This window comes from Paroedura picta, chromosome 3 (assembly GCF_049243985.1).
Source record: "Paroedura picta isolate Pp20150507F chromosome 3, Ppicta_v3.0, whole genome shotgun sequence".
NCBI classification, from domain to species: domain Eukaryota; kingdom Metazoa; phylum Chordata; class Lepidosauria; order Squamata; family Gekkonidae; genus Paroedura; species Paroedura picta.
The window spans coordinates 12,771,829-12,798,214 of record NC_135371.1 but is presented as its reverse complement, the minus strand read 5'-3'; the positions used below and the strand labels follow the sequence as shown (position 1 = coordinate 12,798,214).

The 26,386-nt window shown below is 45.8% G+C and overlaps 1 protein-coding gene across 7 annotated transcripts; it reads left to right on the top strand.

Moving 5' to 3' along the window:
• The first annotated feature begins 121 nt into the window (after positions 1–121).
• On the top strand, positions 122–24,539 carry PPP1R10 (protein phosphatase 1 regulatory subunit 10). 7 transcript variants are annotated; one of them, XM_077324621.1, is made up of 21 exons: positions 124–481; positions 907–1,285; positions 9,699–9,989; positions 12,426–12,545; positions 13,462–13,548; positions 15,264–15,399; positions 15,647–15,698; positions 15,869–15,946; positions 16,389–16,559; positions 16,738–16,843; positions 17,788–17,897; positions 18,073–18,173; positions 18,308–18,455; positions 18,644–18,805; positions 19,411–19,657; positions 20,312–20,387; positions 20,833–21,030; positions 21,647–21,761; positions 22,146–22,253; positions 22,382–22,948; positions 23,391–24,539. In XM_077324621.1, exons 4-21 carry the CDS (start codon positions 12,439–12,441, stop codon positions 23,498–23,500), a joined length of 2,679 nt encoding a protein of 892 aa, XP_077180736.1. In that variant the 5' UTR covers positions 124–481; positions 907–1,285; positions 9,699–9,989; positions 12,426–12,438; the 3' UTR covers positions 23,501–24,539. The 7 variants fall into 7 exon arrangements, with proteins under 7 accessions (XP_077180738.1, XP_077180735.1, XP_077180739.1 ...); XM_077324623.1 differs by lacking the exon at positions 9,699–9,989 and having other exon boundaries at positions 122–481; positions 907–4,525; positions 22,382–22,627; XM_077324620.1 differs by lacking the exon at positions 9,699–9,989 and having other exon boundaries at positions 123–481; positions 907–4,317.
• The last annotated feature ends 1,847 nt before the right edge of the window (positions 24,540–26,386 follow it).

Here is a 26,386-nt window from a genome sequence, read left to right as displayed (position 1 = left end):
GAGCCAGAGACAATTGCTGCGCATGCGCAAAGCAGTTGCTTTTGTAAGCCTCTCGTGGCAGCGCGTACCAAAGTACGCGCATGCTCCGTTTGGAGTATCGGCTTCTACCTCCTTGTAGGCCCCTTCAAAAACTTGGGCGGATGCTGCGCGTGCACGTCGCGGGCGTTGACGATGTGGCAACTTCTGGCGCATGCGTATTCACGATCGCCTAACTGCGTCACAATGCTTGGGAGCTTTAAAATTTATTCTTTTTAAAAGATTGTGATTTAGGTTCGAAATAGAATGCAGAAACTGTGTCTTGATTAAAATTTAAGCTCGGCATTAACCGATCGGTTGTTAAATTGGGGCGGGGTCACATGCTCCGTGCTTTGTTCTTTACCCGCAGCGCGCGGAGACGGGAGGAGGGATCGTGGCGAGGGAGTGGCCTCATATAAAATACTCTGCGCGCGCCCCGTTCGGCCATTCTGGGGTCTGTTTAAAGGTGAGTACGGTGTCTCTGGGCACGTTATCGTGGGGAACGGCTTGGGAGGGGACAAAAAAGGGTTACGTTATTAATGCTTTTATTCCCTTTCCCCCGTATTACAATACAAAATTGTACTTAATATTTACAACTCCTAATTGTCTGTTCGGCTACGTTGAAATTAAATTGCCCCTTTGAGGAGTCTCAGCTCAATTTTCAATAAAGCCCGAGCCACTCCCTAGCGACCAGCAGATCTTTAAATTTAGGGTTTTGTGATTTTTAATTTCGGGTGTTTTAATTTTTCCCATTAAAAGTTTTGCTTGATAAGTTATTTTTGTATAACGGGTTTTTTAAAATAACATTTTATTTTTATACTAATGGTGATCCTTTGGGGGCTTTAACAAAAAATCTTAATCTTTTTTTTTTTATCTCTTTTCGTGTTCTAGGTTTGGCTTTGGTCGTGAGAAACTGCCGAATTTACTCCGGGAAACAAAGGGAAAAAATTCCCCACAGTTCAGCCTCTGAGAAGACACACAAAAAAAGCCAGCTACATTTTCGATCGCCTGTCTTGGGAATCTGTTAAAGTTCTTTATGATCTGACGGAGAACAACTGCCACTAAAAACATAAAAAACAAAATTAATATTTAGCAACAATCCTCCCTGAGCTTTTTTAGCAGGCAGCTTTTGGCTTCTTTATTGGCCATCCAAAAAGTTGCTACTTTTAAAAAATGAGAAAAACCAAATTCATTTTTTTCTTTAAAAACAAAGCTTAATCCAAAAAAAGCTAAACCTTGAGGCGCTGTCGACGAGAAAAATAATTGGATAGTAAGTGTCGCATTTTCAACCAACTGACCAAAAAAATTCATCCATGTCGAAGTGAGCTAATGGCACGAAGAAAAGACCAAAAAAAAAAAAAAGGAGGGGAAGTGGGGATTGTTTCAGGTGTTAACCCTTACAAATTTGGGCATTTTGCTACCAAAAATGCATATTTATAAGGAGTTCGATGGTGGTTTTAGATAATCCATCGTCTCCGGGACTGTCAAGGGTTAATGAGCTCCCACATAACAGATGGTGGTAACTGAGCCATAAAGTGCTACTTCTTTGTGTGGGAGACGTGGAAGTTGAGCTAAATAAGCAATCTGTACATAAAGATTGCAGGGTAAGAGTTAAAGGGACCAAGAGCAATGACTGCATAGTAGCCAGCAATGGGTCAGCTTAAAAAACAGGATGATCTGTCATAGCCTCGTCTATTTTTGAATTTGATGTCGGTGTTAAAAAGTTTTTGTGGGTTTTTTTACTTGCAACTTTTAATATATGTGTAGGTATGTAAAACGGAAAAAAAATTAAAATGGCAATCTAGAAATAAAGATTGCAAGGTGGCTTGGGAAAATTGTTTTAAACCAGTCCAATATATTTTAAAACCCTCAGTAATTGAAAGATCTATTGGACTCAAATGAGGTCTGGTGTGCTTTTAAATGTTCATCCTTTTTATATTCCCTCCCCCTTCTCCGTTCCTTGCTGCAATATGGCGGTGGTATTTTGTCTTTTGTCCCTGACGAGCAGCATTGTATTTTTTCCTTTACAGGATGTTTCCATTTTTACTCCATTCCCTCCACCAGTCATCTGTAGTGGGAAAGTATGGGAGGGCAATTAATGCGAAGACTAATAAGGGGGAGATTCTTGCGAATCTCTGGCACTCCGAAGAGACTTTTTTGTAATTGAATGTTAAATAGGTTCTAGTTTATAGAACTGACATAATAAGATGCCGAGATATGTGTGCGGCGGGGTTGTATTGCTATAGTTTTTCTCAATAGATTCAGAAACCTGTTTTTTTCTAGTCTGCTTAAAATGGCGCTTGTGCCTCCTTCCTCTGATACAAGAGAACCCACAAGGCTTGCTGGGCAGGGAGCTGATGTAAGCAGCTTTGTAGCAAACTCCTCCCCCTGAATGGGTTTCATTCGGCGCCCAGAGCAAGCTGTCACGGAATGGAGGGGAAGGAGAGGGTGGGGGAGGGCAAGACTGGCTTACCCTTAACCCTCTTGTCTAAAATGATCTAATGAAATTCCACTCCCACTTGGTCTGCAGGAAACTTTTAGGTCCAGCTTAAGTGCAAAGTATAACCATAAATCCACTGGGTTGTTTCTTTTTAGGTTCTAACATCACATGTGAACTATGGATTTCCACGATCTCTCCATGTTTGCTATATTTTGTATCAAGACAATTTGGTTAAGATGCTTGTATTGCTATCAGGCAGGCAAACTGTTGCATGTTCTTCTCCCTCCCCCTTTTCATCTTGTAGTAGAATTGTTCAGGAGAGCAGATTTCGTAATAGAATCAAATTGTTAAAAGATGAAATGCTACCACTGGACCCCAAATGTTTAGTAAGTGTCACTGACACTTGCTGATTACAAAAGGTTGGGGGGGGGGGTGTTCTCTGCTCTGGCTGCGTGCACAGGAATGTCTGGGGCCCAGGGGTAAGTTTGTATTAATTTGCCACATTCCACAGTTCCTGTACAATGTACTAGGAAAGAAGTGATCATTAGGAAAAAAAAAAGGGAAGCCAGCACTTGTATTACCTCATCAATGGGAGGGAAACAGCCACAGTTCCACCTGGTAAGCAAAATCTTTCTGGTATTAATTACATTTCACAACCTTCATTTCTGTTCCAGACCACTTTTGTCTTAATTTTTTTTTTTGTGCTACTGTTCCATTGTCAACGCCGTGCAGTGACACCGACGGATGCATGCAGGCTTTTAAGGGTGTTAAATGTTTGCCAATCTGCTGAGAACATTAGTTGTCTTATTTGAAAACTGAAGGAATCTGGTTTCATAAATAGGTCTGCATGAGCCATCAGATAGCATTTAAGAGATGCTGCCCTTGTGATTTATTTTTCCCCATTAAGTCTCGGTACTTTGTTCTGGGGGGGGGGGGGGAGATGTTTCACAAAATAGAACTTAATGCCTCCATCTACACTTCCGGTGGTAGCATTTCATGTTGTAAGTCCCCAGTGAATCATTGACATGGTTCTGTTTAGAAAACATGGACCTGGTTGCATTAATTGAAGCACATCTCACTTCACTTTGAAGTAAACGCAGTGCTTTTTCAGGGCCAGGCCCCTCTCTGGCTAACTTTAGGCATGGGGTGGAAACCAAGTGAAACATACTAAAAAAAAAAGCACAACTAGATGAACCAGTACTGCATCTCTGCATGAGTGCATAAATTAGGTTGTTTGATCATACGTTTACCTTAGGTCATGATAACATGAATTAGAGGGGTTGTTACTTGGAATAGTTCATTAACTGTCCACAGTAGGCGCAGGATAATAGAAATTAACCATCTTAATTGCACCTTCGATATAGTCAAATGGGATGGCTGTTTTTACAGCTTCAGCAATTACAATACTCCGGACAAGAGTAGGTTAACTGAAGTTAGGCTTTGTAATGAAAATGTGCTTTTGGACTCAAGCGTGGGAGTTAAATAATTTAAGCAAAGCGCAAGTTGCTTTAGCACTCCAGTGACTAGGTAGTGGTATACTTAGTAAATCCTTCCAAAGAGTGAAAGGAAGGCACATGGGGAAAGATTCAGTTAACTACTCAGCAGTTCCGATACATTGAAGAGAAAACAATGCTTTTAGAATCTTGGTTTTGCTCAAGGTTCTAAATCTCTGGTTCTGGAAGCCAAGAAAAAGGGCTGTGGTCCTGTCAAACGGCCCCGATAGACTTGTGCTCCCAGAGTCTTGCTTTAGGGGTTGTCGTCTTATTCTGATAACTAAACTCCTCTGTCAGATGTTACAGTTACATTATTATGTCAGCCCCTCTGGTGAGGCAATGAAATGTCATAAGACTTGGGGCAAGCAGGTTAGCCTGATTTCTTGTGCATGATGATGTGAAACAGCTGGAAGGTTGACTGCAGTGTATCTATCCCATGAAAGGGAGCAAGTCTCTGACACACTGTGTAGGGGCCTGGCAGTTGAACTTAGAACTCTGACCCAAATTTGATGAGTTAGGTCATCCTTCAGTCTGGTCCTCTGCTTAGAGGAATTGGGGAGGGAAGCACTATTCCTATGTGAGTAAATAGCTGGTCCTCCATTTGCACTGGCCAAGAACAGAACCAGCAGTTCTGAAAACATGGTTATTTGGAACACTGATTAGTAAATGTGGTCTGCAAATCAAAAGGTTTGTGGGCTCACCCCTTAAAAGTAGGAAGTTAGGAAGGGTTTGGTACTGCATTCTGCCATGAAAGTGGTAAAAGTGATCCGGATGGGTAACTGCTGTGTAGCAGCTGACAGTTCCGCTTGCTAAAGCTGGGTTTATGGAAATTGGCCTCTAAATGAAGTGGGATTGACTTGAAGTAAACATCTTCAGGATTATACTGCACCTGAACACCCGTCTGGAATCTTGGCCCTGTCAAAAAAGCGATCTTGCTAAAGCTAGTCTAGGATGAAAGCACAGAGTCTCTTTGAAATGCCAGTATGATAGCCCAACCAGAGAATATGGCATTTGGGGAGGGGAAGGGTGGGGGGTTTGCTACTAATTAAATTGCCTTACAGTTGACAGAAGTGGTGAACTGGGTATTGGGACTGCTATCTTCTGAAATGCTGAACCTGAGTGAATGGCTTGACTGCTACAGTTCAGTTTCTCCATACAACAGTGGAAGAAAGCTTGGAGGCCTTCAGACTGCTACATGAATGAACTGAGTACTTACGCTTCCACTGCATTACCATGCAGTTGAGGGGTATGTGCAGAGGCAACTATGAAGCCATGGTAATCGCTTTGGGAACACATTTAAAAAAAAACATTTCACTAACATATCAATAGGATTATAGGATGTGAAGATAAACTGTCTTCATTGGATTAAAATCCCGATTCCATACTCTAAAACTGTAAGTACCAAATGACTCTCCCGTGGCACCCAATCCTAGAGAATTTATTTTTAGGTGGATTGGGGAACCTGGGAAGAGGTAATACTAAATAGTTGATTAGAACTGCTTTGCTTGTGTTTCCTGTGACACTCGGCATCTCCCCCCCCCCCCCCAAACCTTTGGTCATAGTAATTTTGCTGCTGGCCTACATGTTAAATCTGCTTCAGTGAACCTGAGCTCTAGGGTAAAAAGGTCTTCCAAGATGCCTTGCATGAATAGCTCAGCAAGATAATGGAAGCACACAGCTGTAGGTGATTGGCTTACATCAGACAAAGGCTGCCCACCATTTGGCAGCAGTTAATACACAAAGCACCCCAATGGGAATACCTTGTTAGGAACCGCTTGAGGCTCCCTGCATCATTTCTGTTTCAGCTCGGGGACGGAAATTTGTCGCTTTATACAATGGAGATAAAATGTTTTAATTCCCTCACAGGTGTCAGAAAATCTAAACGCTTTATCTGCCTAGACTTTGTAAAATAAGCTGCAGTGTTTGTCTTGCAAATTGGGATTAATGTTGAATGGCAGTGTTTTAAAACCGGTTTTAACTTTTGAATTACAGGAAATGTCAATGATCCCTGGGTTTTGTTCAAAGCCTGCTAAATGTGTGCTAACTTTCTCCTGGTCCAGGGCTTTCCTCCTTTGACATACTATAATATATGTTTAATATCTGGTAATTGTTGATGGGATCAAGGGAACTGGCACAGCAGCCAGACTTGTCGAGTTGGCGTTCAGTTCTTACATAGTGCATCGCTAGAAGCATTTCTAGCGATGTGACATTGTATTTACTGTTGAGGGGTGCTAAAATTAATCCCTGACTTTTGAGGGAAGAGAGAATAGTTCTAAATAGAATTGGCATGAGTGATCTTGGTACCATGGTCAAGCCACTGCCTTGCAAGTTACGTGCCGTGTGATTAAGTTGAAATGTTCATTTGTCTTGGGTAAAATGTGGTTTTGCAGTAGGACAGTGGGTTTAATCTCATTTGCATTCGGGGCACATGAGGGCAACTTGTGTCCCTCCTGAAGCTGGCCAAAATGCCCCTTGAAATGCTGTCTCTGGGTGGTTGAGGAATCATTCCAGGAACACACTGAGGGGGGAAAGTAAAAGGGAAGCTGTTCCCCTTGCATGCATGGATCTTTTTGACAAGATCCAGCATAATTTGTTTAAAGAGATTTTGAAAATGAATGCACTGAACCTGAAGGCAGTATAGAAGTTTAATTTCTGTGCATAGTTGGAAAGAAGTGATCTGCCTGGAAAAAGACGCCTGGCATGCCAGTCTTGTTTCACACGGGGTCAGCTTGCCTGGTCACTTCTTTTAACTATGATAAAGGTAAAGGTATCCCCTGTGCAAGCACCGAGTCATGTCTGACCCTTGGGGTGACGCCCTCCAGCATTTTCATGGCAGACTCAATACGGGGTGGTTTGCCAGTGCCTTCCCCAGTCATTACCATTTACCCCCCAGCAAGCTGGGTAACGATGATACCACATTATTAAATGGTAATGACTGGGGAAGGCACTGGCAAACCACCCATATTGAGTCTGCTATGAAAACGCTAGAGGGCATCACCCCAAGGGTCAGACATGACTCTGCTTGCACAGGGGATACCTTCACCTTTTACCACATTATGATACTGAGGTCAGGTCCCAATATACTTCACTGAAATTGCCTCTTTAAAATAAGGCCCAGTCTAGCTCAGCTTTCTCCCAGTTGAAAACAAAAATTAGACTTCTCTTGCAATGGAGTTCAGATTTCAAGGAGCTTGATCATATACTAAAGTCATTCCAGCTGTGCCATTTTGTAAATTGTAGCGAGAGCTTATATGATAGTGGCAATTTTTGGAAGCCATGATCCCAGGTTGGCTCAAGATTTGGATTTCTGAAAGGAGAAAACTGCGAAGATGCATGTGGTAAAAGGGCCGATAGGTATTGGAAACTATGCTTGCAATAAAGAACAGCATTCAGGCTTCGTTTAGGACTCAGAGGAGGGTAGGGCAACTAGCAAAGCAGCATGCTATCATGCATTTGCCATTCCTTTAATACTTGAGCCACTAACTACAGATGCATGATCTCATTTTGCTCCTATTTGGAGACAGCTTGAAGATTTTCCACCCTTGCATTGGCATGAACTCGGAAAGTTTTCACTTGAAGCATGGTTTTGACCTCAAAACCTTGCCTTTGTAGGGAGGTGAGCCGATGAAAGGCAGTGATAGTTTAATTCAGTCATACTGGTTCCTATAATGTCTCTGGTTTTCCTATGCCCTCTATGCAGCCTTATCCATTCTCACTCAGAAGCATTTCCCACCAAATTCAGCAGGACTTGCTCCCGAGTAGGATTGGAATAGTAATTTTGAAGTGTGTATTTTTGTCTTGAGCAAGTTGTGTTCTAGAGAGAACAGCTCAGCTAACTTACTAAACCTGTGCTGTGTAGCCGGTCTGATAAAGCAGTTTGGGTTAGCTATACATGGCTTGCACAGGTACATAGCCTAATGTTGCTTTTTTGGAAACTAGGGAGGTGCAATAGAGGGAGAGAATAGAATCTGGAAGAGAGAAGCAATAGCAATTTGGGAGTTCTCAGTGAAGGCTACCTTTTAAAAACTTACTAAAGTTAGCATTTTCATAACTGAGTTGTAAGAATATAACATTGCGGCTGGATGGATGGGTAGCCTGAGTTGGTTTCCATGAAATTTAAAATGATTTGCTTCCGTTTAAATGATGTTGTTTTTTCATATTGGAAGTAAATGCATATGACTCCATCTTTAGCCCAAATCACATTTTCTGGTTCTTGGATTAAGGATTGCAGTCCTAGGAAGATTGGGCTGTAAGTGTTTGCTAAGGAAAATTTACCTGGCCTGGGTTTTCATCCTTCGTTTTGAATTTGTGCAAAGTACTGTAATGACACCAGGACACTTAAATGCTGTGTTAACAATATCATGATTCTAATTGGTTCAATATCATGGTTCTAATTTCCCCATCTATGCAATTGTGGGAAAAGTAAAGGCCTGGTCTTGGTGATTTACTCATCTACATAATATCACTTAACTCCTTTAAGAGACCTACGTCCCAAATTACTGCCAGATCTATTGTATCGCAGGCAGGGGTTTTATACAGAGTTTAGGCTATGAGAATTCTTTAGCCCTACGTTTAAACCATAAGTACTTAAATGTTTTAGAACTGTGCTAACTTGAGATCCTCTGTTTTCAGCCTTGATTCCATCAAGGTCTTTGACAGAGACCTCTGTGGCTATGAATACTAAAGATTTTACAATGCAAACACTGCAGTTTTGTAAATGTGAAGGGATCCAAAAAGAACTTAAAGGAGGGTGCCATTGTTAGAGGAGGAGCATAAAATAGACTAAGAAATTGGGAATGGAAATAGATATATTCCTTGACCATTTACAGATGTCTTAGATGGTGGTGGGGTGTCACACCAGTAAATGTTATTTATATAACTTTCAGAGAGCGGAGTATTAATGTACCAAGAGATTCCAATTCATGTGGCATCTGAAAGGCTAACATTCTGGCATAATTGTTTTGAGGTCACGTTAACAGAGACATCATTGGGGGCCTCTAGTTCGTGCAGGCTTGCACCATAATACCGAAGATGTGACAGGACTGTATTCATTGGGAGCTTAATTTTTTTCATCTGGCACCTGAGAAAACTCAAGATGACCTATTTATTTACAGGGGATTTGGGCAACGCTTCAAGGATCATACCAAGATCTAAAACAAGACTCGACTAAGATGCCTAAATTATTCATTGTGGGTCTAGAACAGGGGTAGTCAAACTGCGGCCCTCCAGATGCCCATGGACTACAATTCCCAGAAGCCCCTGCCAGCAAATGCTGGCAGGGGCTCCTGGGAATTGTAGTCCATGGACATCTGGAGGGCCGCAGTTTGACTACCCCTGGTCTAGAACAATGGCATATAAATTTGCGGGCAATCCAGCCGTAAGCCAGTAGCTATAGAGAAATGCTTGTGTCTTTTTTCCAGGTACAAACATTTACGCTGAGTAGCATGTGCTCTCTTTTAATGGGGGTAAGAACTGTTAAGTGCTGCATATCCTAGATTGAGCCAGGTTTGCCTGTTGAGAGGTGTGGGATAGGGAGAGTTGAGTGCTGCTCTGACATGACTCCCATTTACCGAGGCCTTTCATCGGGTCAAGTGTTTCATCATTCCCTATGCCAGTGTATGTTTGGAAACCCTCAATGCGAAGAGACCGCTTGCACACCGTACATAACAGCAGAACAAATTAAAATGGCTTAAATTGTCCCCAGTAACGTGTTGTTTTTTCTTTTCTTTTCCATTCTCTCCTGGGACTAGAGTGTTGGAAAGTACCAGAATGACAGCTCTGGAGACTGAAGTCCTCTACCACCAAAGCAGGCTGACTTCCAGCAGCATCAATCCAAGTCTTCTTCACCAGTTCCTAGCCTTGCATGTGGCAGGCCATTTTGTGGGGTGAAAAGGGGATTTCAGTCTCCAAAGCCCACTTGGTCATCTGGCCTCCAGAGCAGGGTGGACCAATCTCTAGCTGGACCTTCAGTGCAAATACCTCACAACCTGACTGAGGCCATACATTGTTTTAAAGACTGTTCTGCAAGCAGCTGCAAGCCGGTAACATCTGCTTTCACTCCTTCCCAGCTGTCCACAATCGCTTGGATTTTATTTCCTTTCCTATGATACGAATACACAAGTGTATGGAGCCCTGCCATTGATGGAGACACCCGTTCTATGTTCTGACTGCACTCAAGACGTGAATGCAAAGCCATCTGGCATTTAGGCTGCGCAGCTTTTCCCTACTCTAAAGTAAATGGGGAGGGGAGCTCTGGGCAGAGATGGATCTGCTGCAGCAAGAAAACGAAGGCTCTTCCAGGATGAAATAGTCCCCTCCTAATTTGAGGACCAATGAGGGTGACTTATAGCTGGGGTGCCACTTAGAAGGTCAGCTGGGTTTCTTTTGCGCTGATCCAAGCGCATATGACCAAATGGGAGAAGTGGTGCTGCAGCAATAAGTACTGGCACTGGTGTCCTTCCTAGGCAATGCAAGAATTGGCCATCCTGCAGGCTTTTTGATGGAAAATGCAAATAGGGGTGTTCCTCCTGTGGGCCAGGGCCACTAAGCAACACGGGTGGTTCTTAACTGCGTGAAGTGAGGTCACATTGTGTTCAGGTACATGAGTGAATTGCCCACACACCAAGAGAGGCAGTTTCGTTTCTGCTGGACATCTAGATTTAATGGAGTAGGATGGCAACCAACATGGCAGCCTCAAGCTTCAATATCTTAACTGCTCCTATTTATCCGTGTGACTAGGAACTCTGCAAACCTCTTCCTTTGCAGCTGGGAGCGGACAAGCGCGTACACACGGTTGAATACACAAGCTTGCTTCTGAGGTTGTAAACCAGGGAGTGAAAAAAAAGACAGGCTTTACTCGCTGCCTTGCTGTAAAATCTGCTAAGTTTCATGTGCAATATACAATCACGGTCAAAAGTAAAAAGCGGCTGTTAAGCTAGTCATTAAAAGACTGACAAAACGGTTAACCAACTGTTGCTCTTCCATATTCCGTTCGTGCCGTGGATCAGTTAACTTCCTCAGAGAAAGCGTAAAGTTCCATCACACGACTGGTTCTCCCTTAGTCTAGGCCTGGCAGCAGGTGACTTCTCCAGCAACTCGACCCACATTTCCAAGGGATACGTTTGACGCTAGGTCAGGGAATCACAGCTTGAAATAACCTCACAGTTCCTGAATACGGGGCTCTCTTGCATATGCTCTAGGGTCTCATCCAAAGTTGGTATTCAAACTGCGTACAACCAATGTGGGTCTTTTACCAACATGCCATACACACCATAGCGCTATGCAGAAAATTTCCCAAATTTTTAGCCTCAGTTTCATGGGGCAGGCATCTAACTTGGGACATTAGTTTAAAAGATCTTTATTACCCTGTGGCCTTATGCTCCACCACTAGGGAACGTCCATTTATGGATGGATTTGGGTTTAGTGTGCCGATACACGATAAGTACCTTGGAGAACACTAGAATAGAGTCTTCCGGCTGCTCCTTGTGTCAAGGGAAGAGCTTGCTCTTTCCTTGCACCAGCAGAGGAATTGTGAAGTAGTGGCCCTTGGCTCTTGCTTATGTTGGGTCCAAGATACATTAAGAACTAATACAGTCGTTGCATTGAAGAGCAAAAATAATGGCCCTTGTTCTCTAACCATGCGTAGAGCACTGTAGTTCAAAATTAACTTTGTGGACACTGCCATCAATATGTATTTTAGTTTCATGCATGATGGTGATTATAGCTTGTCTCCATCTTGCCAAATTGTTAATTTGAGGGAACAACCACAGGTTTCTCCTAATTTATAAAAGTGCCATTGTTCTTATTGCTATGATTTATTAATTTCTATACCATCCCCTCCCAGGATCCCAGCAGAATTAAACCCTTCAAGACCCGTAAATTTAACAGGCTTAGAAACCTGTAATTCTGCTTAGGTTGGCACAGCAGTGTTTTACTTCATTTAGAATAATGGGGAGAAGCAGTTTTTGATTCTGGGTGTCCCATAAGATGTGAACCAACCAACCAGGCAGCTCATTCCATCTCGCATATAACCAAACAAATGGCCAAATGTTATATACTAGCCCCAAAATGTTTCGAATTATAAAGGCCCTGTTGAAGGTGGCAAAGGCTTTAGCAGCACGAAAGACACTGACCTCTTGACTCTCTTGAAGAATCTTTTCTTTGTTCTGGCATTTGTGTTTCAAAGCATAATGGTATACAGTTAGGGAGTCTCCTGTTCATTCCGGAAATGCTATTGTAGATAGTGTTTGGATAAGTAAAGAACAAATTACCTCTTGGGTTAGAATCCTGGAAACCTGCAAGGATTTTGCCTTTCGTGGATTTTCTGAGTAATGGGAATATGAGTATACTTTGCACTTGGTAGGACGTTAAGCTGTTCATAGAAATGTTTATGCCATCTAATTTTTATCCTTGTATATGTTGGTTTTGGAGTTGACTCTAGTAACTATAGCCATCTCCCCTCCCCTGTGTTTTAACAGATTGATTTCCACCATGGGTTCCAGACCAATAGACCCAAAGGAACTGCTGAAAGGACTGGATTGTTTCCTCGGCAAAGATGGAGAAATCAAAACTCACGAAGGCATCTCTAAAATCTTCCAGTAGGTGTTTGTCATAGGGAAGATAATTCAGGTTTTGCACATGTTGGGTTTCACTTAATCATTATCCAGAATAATGCTCATTGCGCTGTGCTGACACAATTTGTGGAGATTATGGTAAATGAGCATGAGCGGGATTATTGGAAGTAACCAGTAAAGAATGGAGTTCACATGTTAACACACACACAGCAAGTCATGCTTCTCTTGGCTTGTAATGCATGTGGGCTAGGTACCTACTCATCTGGGCAACAGCTGTTCAGGTAGGCAATAATGTAATGAGTCACCAGGGGAGCGTCATATAAATCAGGTCCCCAATGTGGATTAGCTGTCTAGGCCTTTGCCCAGAATTCTGAAAGCCAGTTATTAAGAATTAAAAATGAAAAACAGATTCTGAGTAAATGAAATTTTTGTCTCCTAGCGTAGCGATCCCCAACCTGTGGGCCGTGGACCACATGTGGTCTGTTGACTAATTGGAGGTGGGCCCCGAAGGACGCCTTCTCCCCCCCCCCCACCAGCCCTTTACAACACACTTCGAGTGTCCTTGTCTCCCATCACTCCCAGATGGGACTATCTCATTGCAGAGAAACAAGCTCAGGGTTCCCATTGATTTGTCATTGTCATGAGTTAAAATGTCCATGAAACTAAAATGTTCCTTATGTTCATTGTTGTGGCGTGTCTGTATCTTATTTTGAAGGGATGTTTAAACATTACCATAGTGATCAGAGAGCGTTAGGGCAGTGGTTGAGAGTAGAGGAGTAAACTACCCCCCACTGGGCCTCAGTAAAATTGTCAAGCGTTGAGTGGTCCCCGGTGATAAAAAGGTTGGGGATCACTGTCCTAGCGGATGGGACTCTTCCTGTATTCTCTATAGTAAAACTAAAAATACATTCATGTCTCCCCTCCCCCCCTTCATTTTTAGCTTAATGAAAGATGCTCAGAAGATGGTCAGCCGCTGTATCTACCTGAACATCTTGCTACAGACCCGGACACCAGACATCCTCTCAAAGTAAGAACTCGTCAATATTTTTAAGAGAATGGGATTGGGCCTGCAGGCTTCAGGGGCAACAAGAAGACAAGACCTGGACTACTGGGGAAGGGCTTCTGTCTCCAGTTTCAGGAAGAGGGGAAGCGAGACTTGAGCAGGGTTGAAGGGGGGATGCCAGGACGGAATTTAGCCTCTGTCATTTGTGCTGCTTCCGGGCTTGCCATTTATTCGCCTGCTAGTTGCTTGGTGCAAGTCCATGTAGATGCATCATCTGGGGGTCCGGGAAATAATTTTATGTCTGCAAATTAAGCAGTATTGTATAAAAACTTTTAGACTTGGGTTTTTTAAATAGCTTGAAAGAAAGAAAGAACGCAAACATAATAAATATCAATGTAGCAAGAATCAGTAGCTAGGGGAGAGAAAGCAAGCATCGGTCTCGACTCCTGCCCACTGAAAACTTTGCAATCAAATTCCACAGTTGTTTTTTTCTAAGCCCTCAAGATGCTTCCCATCCATTTTCGAGTATTGCTCTTCCTTGTTAGGGCTGGATTTTCCTTTTTTTTTTAAAGCAGAGGTAGAGAGTTAATATTCGACCCATGTGCAGTGAGCACAATTACATCCAGGTTGAATAGTCCTGCCAAATTTGTGAATCCCATCCCAGATTGAGCCACACAAAATGGAGCCTTGTGTGGAGAAGGGAAGCCTGATTCTGTATATAACCTTGGTGGTTCAGAGATGCTCTGAAGGCTGTTGAAGGCACTTGGCCTTGGGAGCCTGGTAGATAAGAAGCTGAAGGTGACATTCCTTCGGGGGTGCAGCTCACCGCCTAGTCATAGCAAACGGGAGGAGCTAGACTCTGTTTATGGGAATGGGGGTGATAAGGAGGACTTCATGAAGGTACTGGCTGTTGTCTCCCCAGAAAGGAATTTGGGGAAATAAAACAGGGGAAGTTGAGCTCCACCTCTGTCCCCACCTCTGAGTGGATATTGCTCTCGATCACGATGACCACATAAGGAGCTGCACGTTCGTGGGCTCTGGTTTTTACAGCTCTTGGCTCCTTAGTGGTAGGCCATTGGCTACGAAATTGAATGGAAAAAGAATACTTGAGAGCATTTGGCTCTTAACTAGGTGGGGCAGCATTGATTAGGAAGATGGAATGCTCTAGGGATAGTGTGGTTTTAATTGTAGTATAGACAAGTGCTGTCCACTGGTTGCTTGATCATTCCTGTGCTTATTTGGGTTTTGTATTTTTTTTCTATCCTCCTTTCTGCCCTCCCTTCATTCATGATCACTCCTCCAATGTTTGTGTATTGGTTATTGTACTTCAAACTGTTTTTCGTTCTTTTTATTTAAACGGATGTTCCATGCTGGGTCAGTGTTCACCTGCTAAGGTAGAATCAGATCCATATTTTCAGTTCCATTTTTTTGTTTGCTTATAATTCTTCAGGGTTCACATTTAAGGGGGCGGTGTGGTTGTAGAAGTTAGAGAATATCAGACCAGGATGAAGGAGAGACTTGGGTTCAAGTTCAGATTTGGCCACAAAGTTATCCAGATGATCTTGGGCCCCAGTCACTTTCTGGCTAACTTGTATCAGTATCATAAGGGGGGTGGAGGGAAGAGAGAACCATGTATGCCACTACGAGCTCATCAGAAGAAGTATAGGATGAAGATTACGAATGGGTGGAATGGCATTCGTCAGTGACCTTACCTGCACATTATGTGTTTCTCTCCACAGATTCATCCAGGCTGGTGGCTACAAACTCCTCAACACCTGGCTGACAAGCTCAAAGGCTTCTAACAATGTGCCCCTGCTTCAGCAGATCCTGCTCACGCTGCAGCACCTGCCCCTCACAGTCGATCATCTGAAACAGGTTAGTTGGGGACGAAGCAGAAGCAGCAGTGTCCTTCGTCACCTGGAAGCCCGGGTTGAATGGGGGAAATGTGCTGAACGGTGGATGGCTCAGTTGGATCTGATGCATGTTTCTTTCCCCTTACATTTCTTGGATCTCTTTTCCAAATCCAAGACTCCCCCGTGTCTCATGGGGGGGGGGGGGACACATAGTCTTGTGGCTTTGTTTCATGCAATTTGACTGATGTTTGCCTTTTACTCTGTTTCAGAATAATACCGCCAAGCTGGTGAAACAGCTCAGCAAGTCCAGTGAAGATGAAGGTAAAATTTTACACTGCTTTATTTAAAATATATACTTTCACACGAACATGTATTTATGAAAAAAAACCTTATCTTTAAAGTTCCGCTGTCCGCATTCTTGGGCATGGGGGTCCAGGAGGCTGTTAATGCCATCTGCTCATGCCCTTGCATCTTTTTACAATCTTTTTTAGAGCTCCGCAGGCTGGCTTCCATACTGGTTAGCGACTGGATGGGTGTCATCCGCTCTCAGAGTAGCTCACAACCTACAGGTGAGTCGCTTTGTGTTCTGCGGCTATTGTTTAAAATTTTTGGGACAGCCGAGTCTGGAATAAAATCAGCAACTTTTGGAAAAGCAATATTTCAATGTATAATCATTCATAGATTTGGGAGTGTGCAGTTGAACTATGCTTACTTTCTGGTGGTCTTACAAGTTCTTTTTCATTATAAATATAATATATATATTTTGATGTATATATATATATTTTGATGCCACCTTTCCACCCACTCGGGGTCCCTTCTCAATCAGGCCAGAGGGGTTTATTCTTAAAAAGCTTCTTTTCAGCGATGGATTAACTTCTTTTCCAGGAATGTCCACTCGGAGGGGCCTCTCTTAGCTCTGGGAGGGTGAACCTGTGATTGGATGTTGCACTGCTGTTCCTTTTTCCTGCCTTTCCCCAAAACAACGCCTCTGACCTTGTCTCTTCCTTGCAGAGCGAGATAAGAAAAAGAGGAAAGAGGAGAGTAAAAGCAAAGCGGCAGTTCAGGAGAAGCCTCAGGAGGCCAAATCGGAAGCCAAGCCTGAGGAGACGCCTGAAAAAAAGAAAGAAAAGCCAAAGTCTCTGCGCACTACAGCGCCCAGCCATGCCAAGTTCCGTTCAACTGGTAAGAAGGTTGTGTGTGTGTGTGTGTTTGTACATTCCGGCCTGAAGCAATAACAGACCCCAGCTGCTAAATATTACCTCTGGAGGCAGCTTTTCTCAAGCGGGTGGGTGCTGGGCTTCTAGAAATGAAGCTGGCATTGGAACGGGCTCTGACGGCCACCGCTGCTTGTAATTTGCAGGTTTGGAAATGGAGACTCCATCGCTCCTTCCAACGAAGAAGAATGCTGGCACGGCAGTAGCTTCGGAGAAATACAACCTTAAGCCCATACCACTGAAGAGGCAGAGGTAGGTCCCTGGGTAACGATAGCCACGGAGGAAAGGATTTAGACTGCTTTAACTTTTGTTTGTCACTGATGTTGGATTTTAACCTCGGGACACGCCTACTGAATACCTACCGATCTGCTTCTGTAGGACATGATGGCATTTATGAAGCTAGCGCTTCCTTGGGTTCTAGCCACAGCTCTTTGGGTAAGAGCAAGGGACCCCTTGGCTCTGTATGGTCAAGGGTGGGGACGTACGATGTAGTCTGTAGACTTACTTAGGAGAGTTGTATGCCACCTCTCCAGCAAGCCTTGCTGAAGCCAGATCAAAAGTAAAACAGAGTTAAAACATAATACAGGTCGTTAACAGATCAATATAGGATTAGCTTGGAGGCTCCCTAAGTATTTCGCATGCCAGAGTCTGCGTTGTTTGTTGGAATTAATCAGGCATATTGGCCCACCGGCTAAGAACAGCCGTGCTGTCCCACCCACAGAATTGAGAACACAATTATTTCATTGCCAAGTGAGGTTTTCCTGTGTTGGGGATAGGGGCCTGACCACTCAGTCATGCGTGTCAGAGAATACTGTAAAATGACACATCTAGAACTAAAATAAAGTGGGGACATGGCTATCTGTACTTTTGTGAGCATAGAGTGGGTTTGCATTAAAAGAATGACTTCCCACTTTGGAGCTCATTTGGGTGTCAACTAAGGCAGGGGTAGTCAACCTGTGGTCCTCCAGATGTCCATGGACTACAATTCCCATGAGCCCCTGCCAGCATTTGCTGGCAGGGGCTCATGGGAATTGTAGTCCATGGACATCTGGAGGACCACAGGTTGACTACCCCAGGGCTAAGGAAATAACCAGGAGCTACAGGAAGTCGTTCAGGCTGAGACGGAATGACCATCCCCACTACCTGCCGGTGCCTTTATCGCCTTTTGATTGTGCCTACCTTTTTCCCTCCCAAAGCGCATCTGCCCCAGCTGGGGAAAACCCGCCAGCCGAGAAGAAATACAAGCCTCTCAACACGACTCCAAATGCGACAAAGGAAATTAAAGTGAAGATCATCCCCCCACAACGTAAGTTCTTCTCTTCTTAGGTGGTCTTTGTGCATCCGTCCTCCAGAATAATCGCATGCATTAGAGTTGGTGGTGGCAAGAGCCCAAACTGAGTAAGACTTGGGAGGCAATACCGAGCTGAAAAGGCTCAACCCGGAGAACCGTTTTTGACACCCTCTTCTCGGTTTCCCTCCAGCGATGGAAGGCTTGGGCTTCTTGGATGCCCTAAACTCCGCCCCTGTCCCGGGGATCAAGATCAAGAAGAAAAGGAAAGTCTCGTCCCCAACAGCTGCTAAGGTAAGAAGGCAGTTGGAAAAGTGCCCTCCAAAACCTTTCCTGGCTTTGCAGAGCATGTGCAAGGCCCGCTGGGGCAGGTGTGCGCATGTGTCCATCCTTACCTTAGGTTTTTTTGTCTCTTCCTCAATCCTCAGCCAAGTCCTTTTGAAGGGAAGCCAGCCCCAGAGACCAGTGCTGCCAAGCCTTCCTCACCGGAACTGAACCCCGCTTCAGAGCCCATGGATGCAGATAGACCAGGCACCCCAGTACCAGCTGTGGAGGTCCCGGAGCCCATGGAGACAAGTAAGCAAGCCACAGCTACAGTAATGGGAGAGTGGAGGGTGCCCTGATTCTGCCAGCCTTAGAAGAGTTCCTCAGGGAAGGATTCTGGCTTAATGTAACTCCCAGCAGTCCGGTGGGCCTTTCCTTCTCTGTCTGTCCCTGGTACTTGAGTCTTGTCACTGACCCTTGAGTGTGTTGTGCTTTTGTAGGCTCTTCTGAGCAGAGCGGGTTGCTGGATCCCAAGCCCGCCGAGAGCCCAGTTGATTCCACGCAGCTAACAAAGAAGGGCAAGAAGAAGAAGATAGTGAGCTGGCCCGAAGAGAGTAAACTCCGGGAGTATTTCTACTTTGAATTGGACGAGACAGAGCGTGGTGAGCGGCTTCTCTAAATCCACATCTGTTAGGCGCATTCCCTCCGAGTTGTATACTTGATGCGCTAGCCAAGGGTTGGGTCATTGATCAGTACCAGGCCCAGCTCCCCTCTCCCCGTCCCACCCCACCAATATCCTTTTCAAGCCACACTTCAGCTTGCAAGACCCCAGCAAGGCACTGAATGTGTGCTTTTTTGCACACCTTTGCAGCCAGAAAATCTCAGAACTTGCCATATGTACGTTATAGAAACGAGTGAATTCGGAACCCAGTGCTCCATTCCCGTGGGCTTTGTGCACCACCTCAGAATCACAACCTCTTCCTGGTGTACAGCCTTGCCTATAACTTACCCATGTATATTTATCCATTCTTGCCAGGGCTTGGTTCAGCTTCCATTGTTACTTCCTTCCTTAGGTATATTTACACCTTTATTCATGTCATGCAGTTGGTAGAGTAGGCTTTTCCAAAGCTTTGTACTAGGATCATCCAGTTAGTTCCTTAAAACGCTATTGTCCTGTAGACACACGTGTCCCTAGCCCTGCGGTGTCCCAAGGATTTGCCGGCTCGTGCGTTTGGCTGACCAGCCCCCTTCTGTTCCATCCCCACAGTCAACGTGAACAAGATTAAGGACTTTGGCGAGGCAGCCAAGCGGGAGATGCTGATGGACCGCCACGCCTTTGAGACCGCCCGTCGGCTCAGCCACGATGCCATGGAGGAGAAGATCCCCTGGGTCTACCCAAAGCCCATCGACTTGTCTGCCCCACTGGTGCTTCCCGGAAGTGGCAGCCAAGAGAAATTCACTCAAGCTGAACGTGAGAAAGGCATTCTACAGGAGATCTTTCTCTCAAAAGAGAGGTGAGTGGAATGACCTGCAGACTGGAGAGTGTATAATTTTGCATAGGCAAGACTCTTGGGCTCTTTCCACGGTGTCTGTGCGGGTAGGGGGATGGCTTCTGGAAGAAACCTTTCCCTACGACTTTGCAGTTCTCTGTGTGAGACCCATACACAGGAGACTAGTGGGGGCATTATAAAATCAGAGTCCCGTAGCACCTTTAAGACCAACAAAAATTTATTCAGGGCGTGAGCTTGACTCTTCAGTAAACGCTCTAAATGTAAATGGAGTTTGGCCATTCATGCAGGGAGTTGGCAGCAGACAGATCCCTGCTAAGGAATTTTGGCTGCAGGAACAACCAAGAGCGAATGTGGGGACAGGAGATCTATGCCTAGTTCATTCCGGGAAGCCCTTTCTAATGCTGCTTTTCTCCCTTCATCCATGTCTACCGTACTATCAGGGTTCCTGATAGTTTTGGCCTGGCTTCTCTTCCCAGTTCCTTTATGAAGCAGACAGTGGTAGAATCAGGGGCACTATGTCCATCTGGAATTTTAAGTTTCCTGGTCTGTCCTCGTTCCCCACCACCTGCCTTAATAATCCTAACTTTTGGACAGACCATTTTCTGTCATCTCTGTCCTTCTGTTAAACCCAAGCCTCTCTTTGTTCTTCCATTCTAGTGTCCCCGACAGCCCGCACGAGCCTGACCCAGAATCTTATGAGCCTGTGCCCCCCAAGCTCATCCCTCTGGATGAGGTAAGTCAGTCCTTTTGCATTCCATCCCTTGCTTTGAGTAGAAACTCCAGTGGGCCACAGCAGGAGTGGGAGAGGTAGCCAGGGATTATCTGAGTGCTGTGGAGCAGGACAAGGCTTTTTTTGTTTAGGGCAGGGGAGCTGCTAGGTAAAGCTGCTAGGCCCACCCTCTCAGAGAAGGCAGTACCTTGTTAGAACAGCAATACCAGCAAATCCTGTGTTCTGTGCCATTTCCCCCTTTCTCTCTGTCTCTGATTCCCCTTTGTAGGGGAAACAAGCGGGAGAAGAGGGATATTCCCCATCTAAAGTAGAGCAGCCAGCCGCCCCCCCCCCCTTTTTCTCCCATCACTCCTGCTTTTACCAATCTTCCCCCGCTGGGTTTGAGCAGCCAGCTCCCCAGTAGCCGTCCCCTCCTGACTCCTTGTGTCTCCTCTGTCACCTCTCTCAGGAATGCTCCATGGATGAGGCTACCTACGAGGAGAGACTCGACCCGGCCACCGCCTCGCAGTCTCCGGATGGAGCTGGGGGCTCCAAGCTGCCCCCGGTCCTGGCCAACCTCATGGGCAGCATGGGGGCAGGCAAGAACCCGCAGGGCCCCAACCCCAACTCCTCTCTCAACGTACAAGAGATCCTCACCTCTATCATGGTAACTAGAGCTACCGCAGCACAGCCTCTAAAAGCAGAATAACGAACAGCCACTGAGCTGGGAAACAGAGACCGACTGGGCCAGGGGTAGTCAAACTGCGGCCCTCCAGATGTCCATGGACCACAATTCCCAAGAACCCCTGCCAACATTCGCATTCGCTGGCAGGGGCTCCTGGGAATTGTAGTCCATGGACATGTGGAGGGCTGCAGTTTGACTACCCCTGGACTAGGCCTTCTTGGCCCCCCATGTACATTTGAGCTGCCTTTAGGCACCAAATCTATTGCCAGCCCATTGTGCTCATCTTGACCCAACACTTTCAGATAGGTGTATCTAACAGGCCCAGAAATGTTTTATTTTGTCCTGCTCCAATCCGAGTTCCCATAGTCCATCAGGTAAAGAAGCAGATAAATGGGATTCTTCCCGGAAGCCCATTTTCTGGCGTTCTGGCCCAGGTCAAGATTGATTGACAGGTAGTCCAAAGGTATTTAGTACTAGATAGCATTTCCAAGTAGGGTTCAGTGCAGGGCGCGCATAGCAAACAGCAACAGATCCGGGCTGTCCTGTAAGCACGCTCTCTAATCCCCCGTGTCTTTGGCTTTTCTTCCGTTGAACACAGGGAGGCTCGAACAATCATAAGACAGAAGAATTGATGAAGCAACCAGATTATTCAGACAAAATCAAGCACCTGCTGGACAATTTCCAGGGCCAGCCTGGACCAGGCCCTTCAGGAGGTGAGTTGGTGGTGGTCCCATTTTGAAGCCCCCCCCCAAAAGTCTTTTGCTGACTCCAGCAGGCAGTAAGACCTGAGAGCCACATATATATATATTTTGTCAACCATTCTACTGCGTACAACACAGCTTCTCACCAACGGGGGATTCTGTCACATGGCAGCACTGCTTTCCCCCCCGCCCCATATGACAATTCAGTCCTGAATAGCTAATTTCCTTTAGTTCAAGGAGACTTACAATAATCGTTTTCAAAAAAAATTCAGTTTAAAAACTGCAAAAGTTTCAGTTCAAAAACCAAAATACCACAAAATAAATTAAACCCACTTTGTTGCGAGGTAATCCAAAAGAAGCGTGTGCTTTATCTGGGTGCTCTGGTCTGTCTTACAGTTCCCCACGGACTCTTGGGACCAGGGCCTGGCCAAGTTCCTAACGGATTCCCACAAGGGCCAAAGAATATGCAGCACTTTGCTCCTGCAGGGCCAGGACCCATGCCTGGTAAGCACAAAAAAGAGACTTCTCCTAGCTTGGCAAATGCCACCCTGATACACTGTGCTGCAGTGAGGGGTGGGCTGGAATTGTATCCTGAATTGTGCTCATCATGTCCCCTTTTCTCTTTTCCTTAGGACCACATGGAGGCCCTGGAGGCCCTAACATGCCCCCAGGCCCTGGTGTACCAAGTGGGCCTCGAATGATGGGTCCACCTCCTCCTCAGTGTAATGATGGATACTGGGACCCTCCCGATAGTGGAATGCGTGGCGGGCCCCATGGAGGCATGAGGGGTGGCAGCCCTGGCCCCGGCCCTGGTCCGTTCCATCGTGGGCGTGGTGGCAGAGAGCCCCCTTACCGTGGGCGTGGAGGTGGACGCAATGGTGGGCCCCCTAACGGCAGGGGTGGACCTCCAAACAGCAATATGGGCGGTGGCCATGGAGGGGGACACGGAGGTGGTGGCGGCCACGGAGGAGGACACGGCGGTGGCCATGGAGGTCATGGAGGAGGGGGCCACCCCGGAGACCACGGCAGGGGACATCCAGGAGGCCACCCCGGGGACCACAGCAGGGGCTATCCAGGGGACCACAGCAGGGGACATCCAGGAGGCCACCCCGGGGACCATGGCAGGGGACATCCAGGGGACCACGGCAGAGGTCACCCAGGGGACCACGGCTGGGGGCATGGAGGAGGCCATGGAGGAGGTAAATACTGGCAGTACGGATTGCTCTGCCCTGATGGGTTGGGATGGGATTGGATTTAGAAAGGATTTAGACAATGCAATTTTATGGGAGTAGGGACTGCATGTCTTGCTTGGGTGCTTTTGTTTTCTTTGGCTGCTGAAAGGTGGGCTTTTCAAAGGGATTGATTCTGGGCTGGATTGAGGGAAGAAAGATTCCTTCCTCCCCCTGCAAGGGCACGCTGGCCGTTGTAATTTCTGTGTATACCTGCTGAAGTGGGAGAAGTAGTCTTTAGGACTGTGAAAGCAGAGTCATATATTGCATTCTGGGTTCTTGACAGAGTCTGGCGGGGGACGGGGGGAACAGGGACGGAGCAGAACCATGCATGCTGAGGGCAGTGATGTTTGGATTTCCTAGATCTTCCTGCTGCCACAGCTGACCATCCCGTTTCTTTTGTGCCTCCCAGACAGGTCCAAGCGCCCCGTGTGCCGTCATTTCACGATGAAAGGCAGCTGTCGATACGAGAACAACTGTGCCTTCTACCACCCTGGAGTGAATGGGCCGCCCTTGCCCTAGTCCCAAGGACCTGTTCCTCTTTGCCTCTGACTTTTAACTGTGGTATCAGCGCACATTCCCATGCCATGGACTCTCTGGGGGTTTGAACCCCAGCTCTGGACTCTTGCTGCATCCACCCTTTTTATGGCTTCCGTGAGGCCCTTTGAACGCTTGGGGCAAGGGGAGGCGGCCGAGTCCCTCCTGCCATATCTGCTGCTACTGGTGAAATGCCACGACCCACAGAAGAAAAGGAACCACTGGGAGGAACCTTCTCCCTCTTGTTTGTGGGGGGCGAGGAGGCAACCAATGACTTGAAAGCACAAAAGAGACTTGTGGATGTTTTGTTTTCTAACTATTTGTGTAAATAGCCCTGTGAAAAACCAGCAAAGGAAGAGGGGGGGACACTCCACCGCCTGGCCCTACTTGGGGTTCCTGTGTCGTATTCAGCCTGCGGGTTCCCACGCCCCCAGACCTGCACTGAGAACTTTTTGCTTCGGTCTGGAGGGGGGACAGCAAGAAAATGTGGCCCTTTTAGAAAGATACGTGTGAGGCAGGGGTTGAAGTGAAGCAGCTGCCTGGTAGATCGGTTGGCTTTACCCGGTGGGACCTTTACTGTGCCTAAAGAGCACTTGGGGTTGGGGGAGGGGGGATTCCAGCAGCTGCCCCCTTGCACAATATCCTCTTTACCCAGGGTGCCCCACCTTCTCTTTGTAAAGTACCCCCACTGACTGCAGAGATAGGATTTCCCTTGGTGCTAAGGCTGTCATTGGGAATCGACCGACTTGTTTTCTGTGAAAACTCAGCTCTAATAATTGTGGGGGTGGGGAGGGGTCACTTTTGTTTTCCTGACTACATTGTTAGCTGTGTTTTTTTTTTTTTAACTGGCTCACAAGATGTGGACTCTTCACTACATCTTTTGTCTCTTCACACTTCTCCCTCTCCCCCCCCCAAGTGGGTGCAGCAATCCCTCTCCTGAGGGAAAGAGATGTTTCCCTCTGTGTTTTGTATATTTTGTACATTAGTAATAAACATGATGGAAAAAAGACATTCTCTAATTTAACCACGATAGCCTAGGTTATTTTTTTGTGGCGGTGCCTTCACTGGAGGGAAAAGGAGAGCTTCTAAGCAGCACTAAAAAAGGAGCTTAGGGAGGTTCTTCCACCAGTCTGACAATTTACCTGGCGCTTTGGAACCGGGAGCTTCAGTCGCACCTTCACGACTGACAAAATTTTACTCCCAAGATAAAATTTTGAGCTCCGGCTCACGAATACGTTGGTATAAATGTGTTCAGGTTGCCACTGGATTGTGGTTTCGTTCTGCTTACAAACTAATGCACCTCCCCATCTGGAACTGGCTAGAGATGTTGCTTTGCTTTGTTCATAGATCGGTGGAATCTTTGTACAAAATCTCATTTTGTGTATAATGTCGGGGATTGAGATTCTTTGCATAATTTTCTGACCTTGAGCTTTGGTGCTTATAGTACCTATTAATATTTGCAGGGCTTGGCAGCCACAGTACCCAATTCCTTATCCCACCACCTGTCTCCTGTTGCATACCTACCAATTCTGATTGGGGGGAAGGGGTATTCACCATTTGAGGATTTTTTTTTTAATCCAGAATAAAGTGTGAAAAGTAGATATATTTTCAGGAAATAGTTTACTCTTCCTTTTGTATTTAAAGGATTTTGAAAATGTGTTTTTCAGAAGAGCAGGCAATTTGTTTTCTGATAACCGCAGAACTTTTTACCAGTGTTCTCTAGAAAGGCTCTGGATACTTTGATTTCGGTCCTCTCCTGTCTGAGAGATACTTAATTCACATAGGTAATATCCCATATGGTAGCAAGCTTTCTGCAAATTAAAGAAACCCCACTGCCTTGTTGTGCATCATTCTTCACTCAACCTTTCCCCTCAGCTTGCTACGAATAGCTGCATATTTCAGAAGCTTGTTCAGAACTATCTACCTAGCACAGGGGTAGTCAAACTGCGGCCCTCCAGATTTCCATGAACTACAATTCCCATAAGCCCCTGCCAGCATTTGCTGGCAGGGGCTCATGGGAATTGTGGTCCATGGACATCTGGAGGGCCGCAGTTTGACTACCCCTGAGCACCTGTCTTGTAGCCAGAAGCCATTGTAAACCAGGAATACAATTCTTCAGAATTACACATTCAGTACTTTTCTACCTCCTGTCATAAGCAGCCCCACCCTCCTTTGACATGGAACCTGAAAATACAAGTAGCAGCAAAAGGTCAGGTGCCTACACAGAACCCTCTGTTAAAGTAGATTTCAGGAGAGCCGAAGAGGAATCTTATACGGCCATAATCCTAAAAAATGCTTATGTGAAGGTCAGATGTACTGAACCCAGTAATTTTAATAGGCCTCTCAATAAATCGTAGGGACTTGGAAGTCAAGTTTCTCTCCCCATGCTCCTTGCATCCTTGGCTAAAAGGCTGAGTTGTGCTGACAGGCCAAGTAGTCTAAAACAGGGGTAGTCAACCTGTGGTCCTCCAGATGTCCATGGACTACAATTCCCATGAGCCCCTGCCAGCAAATGCTGGCAGGGGGCTCATGGGAATTGTAGTCCATGAACATCTGGAGGACCACAGGTTGACTACCCCTGGTCTAAAACATGGCTAAAAAAATAAATCTTTGCCTAGTAATTTATAATTTTGCTGGCATTGAACGCAAGCTATTCTGTAGAGAGGAAGAGGTATTTCATGAAAGGCGCCAGAGAGAGAGTGTTGACATTCTTTGCATCAGATGACATTTTTAAATGCAGACAAAGCATCAGTGGCATTAGATTTGGAGAGCAGAGGGCCCATCAATGGCTACTAGCCAGGGTCACTAAAGGCAAACAAGCCAGCTAATCTCTGAGGAAGCAGCATTGAGGGAAGACCTTGCTTGACCACT